The 4,155-nt window shown below is 35.9% G+C and overlaps 1 protein-coding gene across 1 annotated transcript in view; it reads right to left on the bottom strand.

The window, feature by feature from the left end:
- The window catches only part of LOC107740358 (neuronal acetylcholine receptor subunit beta-4-like), a 17,637-nt gene that overhangs the window by 7,944 nt on the left and 5,538 nt on the right, over positions 1-4,155 (bottom strand). Inside the window, exons 2-4 of the mRNA XM_016552783.1 lie at positions 1,752-1,897; positions 932-976; positions 616-725 (exon numbers count right to left, since the gene is read on the bottom strand). Coding sequence (XP_016408269.1) covers positions 616-725; positions 932-976; positions 1,752-1,897 — 301 coding nt within the window. The remainder of the gene's footprint in view (positions 1-615; positions 726-931; positions 977-1,751; positions 1,898-4,155) is intronic.

Raw genomic sequence — 4,155 nt, 5'->3', positions numbered from 1 at the left:
AATTTAAATTATTATTAATTTTGTTATGTGCTTCTGTTATTCTTATAGATTCTTATAGATGTTTATTTTAAATTACTATTTAGGTTTAATTTATTTTTTTATTCCAGTTTTAGTTTTACCTCAGTTTTCATTTTTATAAAAAAAAAAAAACATAGTTTAATGAAAATGTAAATTAAATGATGCAAAATAGTCAAAAATTGTCAAAATAGTCATATGAACCACCTAAACAAGATGTGTTGTTTATTTTTAACTTAGAGTCAGTGTTTTTTATTATTATTATTCATATAATATTATAATTGTACAAATATTTTGAATTAGCTTTTATTTTATAGTCTGTTTTCTGTCCCCCCACCCCAATTAGTAATTTGAGTACTTTTTAAAATTATACATGTTGCCTCGGCAACAAACTAAAATAAGTTGTTTAATCTAATATTTATATTTTATTTTATTTCAGTTAACAAAAATGTTTTCAATGTTTCAGATAATAAGGCTGTTTGGAGTTTGTGTAACTATCAGCTGAATGAACACTGGTGGAAGTGGTGCTCATTCCTGGCAGGCTTCAGTTTGTGGTCACTATCTCCTGCAGCGTCTGGGTTTCTCTCATCAGAAACTCACTTGTTGTACAGCACTATATCAGGCAGCCAGATGTGTCTGGAGGGGATCCGGAGCTTGTCGATTCCCTCGTACTCCGCCGGGTCCCACGACAGCCGATAATCATTCCAGTTCTGCAGATAATATCGCAACTGTCTTATCATTTCATATATGAGCTATCCCTCGCTCAGACAATTACACGCTCGATTAGCGGCGTGATGAATGGACGTGAGCGCACTGATTATAGGATAAATTCAAGATCAACACAAGGACAGCAGAGCTGATGATGCTTTAATCGAGTAATAATTGATTAATAATCTGATGAGCCTCTGACACTGACCTGAGTGAGCCAGACGTTCGTCGTCATGATCTGCTCTCTCTCATTCTGGAAGCACAGAAATAATAACACACAAACACAGCTGATACTCACTTTTGAAACACTTTCACAAGAATGGAAACTTGCAGGGATTGCATATATGTTTACATTATGTAGAAACGTCTTTTCAGCAGCATGAACCCATATGTGATCATAATCATTTCTACACACAGACTTGTACTTTGCAAATAATGGATTATGAAAACTGAATTTAGATTACAGGTGGAGAACACCAAAGACTCATTCAGATATTTTACTCAGTTAAAATATCACAGAAAAAATACATGTTGAAAGTATTACACAATGAATATCAAAATGTATTCCCAATCTCATGCCACACTTTTTTAGAAAATGTGAATAAATAAATGAATGAATAATTTTCCATTTCCAGTTGTTTTTTCTATACATTATTTAGAAAATTTTAATGAATCAATTAATTATGTGAATATTTCCATAAGTAATCACACCACACTGAATAAAAATTTTACAGCAATTTTTTTTCAGCAATAACAGCTGTGAGTATATATATATATATATATATATATACTCACACACAATATGATATTTAATGGGACATACATGATACATCATTGTTTTTAGTGGCTGGTTGTGAAATCAAATGTGGATGAACGTATCAATATCTCTGTCTGTTTAGGACTCACAACTGATTGAAATGCATTTTGAAATCTCTGATGCAACTCTCAATCTTTTTGGCCATTGAAATACACTACAAAACCACTGATACTGACATACTGAAGGCTGTGGAGGTCTGGTTTTGACTCACCACACTGATGAGCTGCGCCAGAGAAACCTGCAGGAGAACCGTCACTCTCTCGGTCCGGTTCAGCGCCGGCCGGATCAGTTTATTATAGCGCTCTTTACCCAGCAGCCAGTTCATCAAGCGCTCCTCTGAGTCCGCACAGAGTCCACCTGCAGACCGCCAGAAAACACCTCAGACCACACGACCACAGACTCATGCATGAAACCACCGCTCCAGCAGCTCGCTTAGTTTAGAAAACACAAAGATGGTCACAATATCCTACAGAAATACTGCATTATGATTTTCAGTCGAATGCACTTCTTGTACATGGCGACTAATTAACCGAGAAACTCTGTAAGAAAGAGACAAAGATGTTTAACACCTGGTGAAAACTGTGAAAATCAATTCCGTTGGGTTGCTCCCAGCTAACAAAAATATATGTTCTAAGAACATTTTGCTAACTTCCATTCTCTGAATGTTCTGGAAGAAACAATAACATTTAACAAACGTTAGATGAACATCCAACTCAAACATTTCAGAAGAAAAAAAAAAAAAAAAAGATTCCATGAATGATTTATAAATAACAAATGTGCAGCTGTGGTCAAAATCTTACATACACCTGTTAATTATTTTACCAAAATAAAAAGGATCATACAAAATGCAAATTCTAAATTTGAAGATCAGAGTAAATTGTACATATTTTGTCTTCTAGGAAACAAGTATTTTCTGTATCCTCTGAAGGGCAGTACTAGATGATAAATATGATATTTACACAAAATAAGAAAAATACACACATCCTCATCCCGTACAAAAGTATTCACCCCTAAGCTCTCAATCATGTTTCCTTATAGCACATCAGTGAATGTTTGCAGCTTCTGTAATAGTTGCGTTTGAGTCCCTCAGTGTGAAAAAACGGATCTCAAAATCATTCAGTCATTGCTGGAAAGGGTTCAAAAGATGCTGGAAAACCAAAGATTGTGCAGGAGCTGGAGGATTGTTCTGAAGAACCTTATTCAGGACAATACTAAATAAAAAATGACACACATTTGTACAATCCCTCTTATATATATATATACTGTATATATATATATATATACCTGGACTGATGTCTACCAAAATGTTCAAACAGCCCAATGAAAGGTGGCTTCAAATATAGAATTTTCACTCTTAGATAGACATGTGATTCCTGACGGCACAGTGTTGGTAAATGTTGTCTGTGTTGTTTATGAGCGGCTGCAGACGAGCTGCACAGTCAGCAGAACACAATCACAAGCAGCCAGCAAACGCTCAACATCACACACATGAAACACTCAGCCGGCAGTCTTCATCACACTGGATGCCAAGGAGATTCTGAAAATACATGTTTGTAACTAACAGTAAAATCAATGTTTGATGTAGTACAGTTGGGATACATGGATATTCCCGTTTCTCTGATCATGTAGTGTTACGGTAGATCAATATCGAAATCAACTAAAACTCTGTTTGAGTATGAGGACGTTTATCTGACAGTCTCATCAAAATCACACAAACATGATCCATCCAGGAATAGAGATGGATAATTCAACATAAATGGACAATATATACTAAATAAAGGAGTGAATGATAAACATACACACATAAAATACCCTGTCTGCACTCTGAATAAAGACAAAAAACCCTAAAATAAATATAAAATAAAACTAATAATTCCTCTTTTGTATGCAGTGTATCGCAGTACTATCTGTCACCTGGCGTACACATAATACACTATCACATTTCTATAATTAAAATCCGTTAAAGGATTGTTAGGCTGCATTAATTAGGTCAACCGGAACTGGGAACACTTCCAATAACACCCGATGTACTCGCTACATCATAAGAGGAATGGCATCTACGCTAATATTAGTCTGTTTCTCTCTTATTCCAAAGTCACCGTAGCCACCGGATCCAGTCTGTATCCAGATCAGATAGTGGATCAGCACCTAGAGTGGCCCCCCGACTGAGCCTGGTTTCTCCCAAGGTTTTTTCACCATTCTGTCACCGATGGAGTTTAGGTTCCTTGCCGCTGTGGCTTGCTTAGTTGGGGACACTTGACTGACTGCACAGACACTACTGGAAGAGAGCTGAACTGGATGATGAGATCACTCAATCATGAACTGATTTTAGCTGGAAAATGACTCTGTTATTGGCCTCTTGCATTACTGAAACTATTTTCCTGTTGACACTGTAAAGCTGCTTTGACACAATCTGTATATACATAAAGGTGACTTGACTGTATCAATTAATTAGTATCAGAATTTAAGCGAATATCATTTATTATCTTAATGAGCGCTGTCTCTGTGCTGTGATGCGGTCGGAAACCAGATTGAAATTGTCCAGGTATCCATTTGAGTTTAAGTAGTAGTTCAGCTGGTTAAAAACAACCTTTTCAATAATCTTGCCTATAAAA

This window comes from Sinocyclocheilus rhinocerous, unplaced genomic scaffold (genome assembly GCF_001515625.1).
Source record: "Sinocyclocheilus rhinocerous isolate Xijiao unplaced genomic scaffold, SAMN03320098_v1.1 scaffold1006, whole genome shotgun sequence".
In the NCBI taxonomy this organism is placed as follows: Eukaryota; Metazoa; Chordata; class Actinopteri; order Cypriniformes; family Cyprinidae; genus Sinocyclocheilus; species Sinocyclocheilus rhinocerous.
Note: the sequence above shows the minus strand (reverse complement) of the source record. Positions and strands in the feature narration are given on the sequence as shown.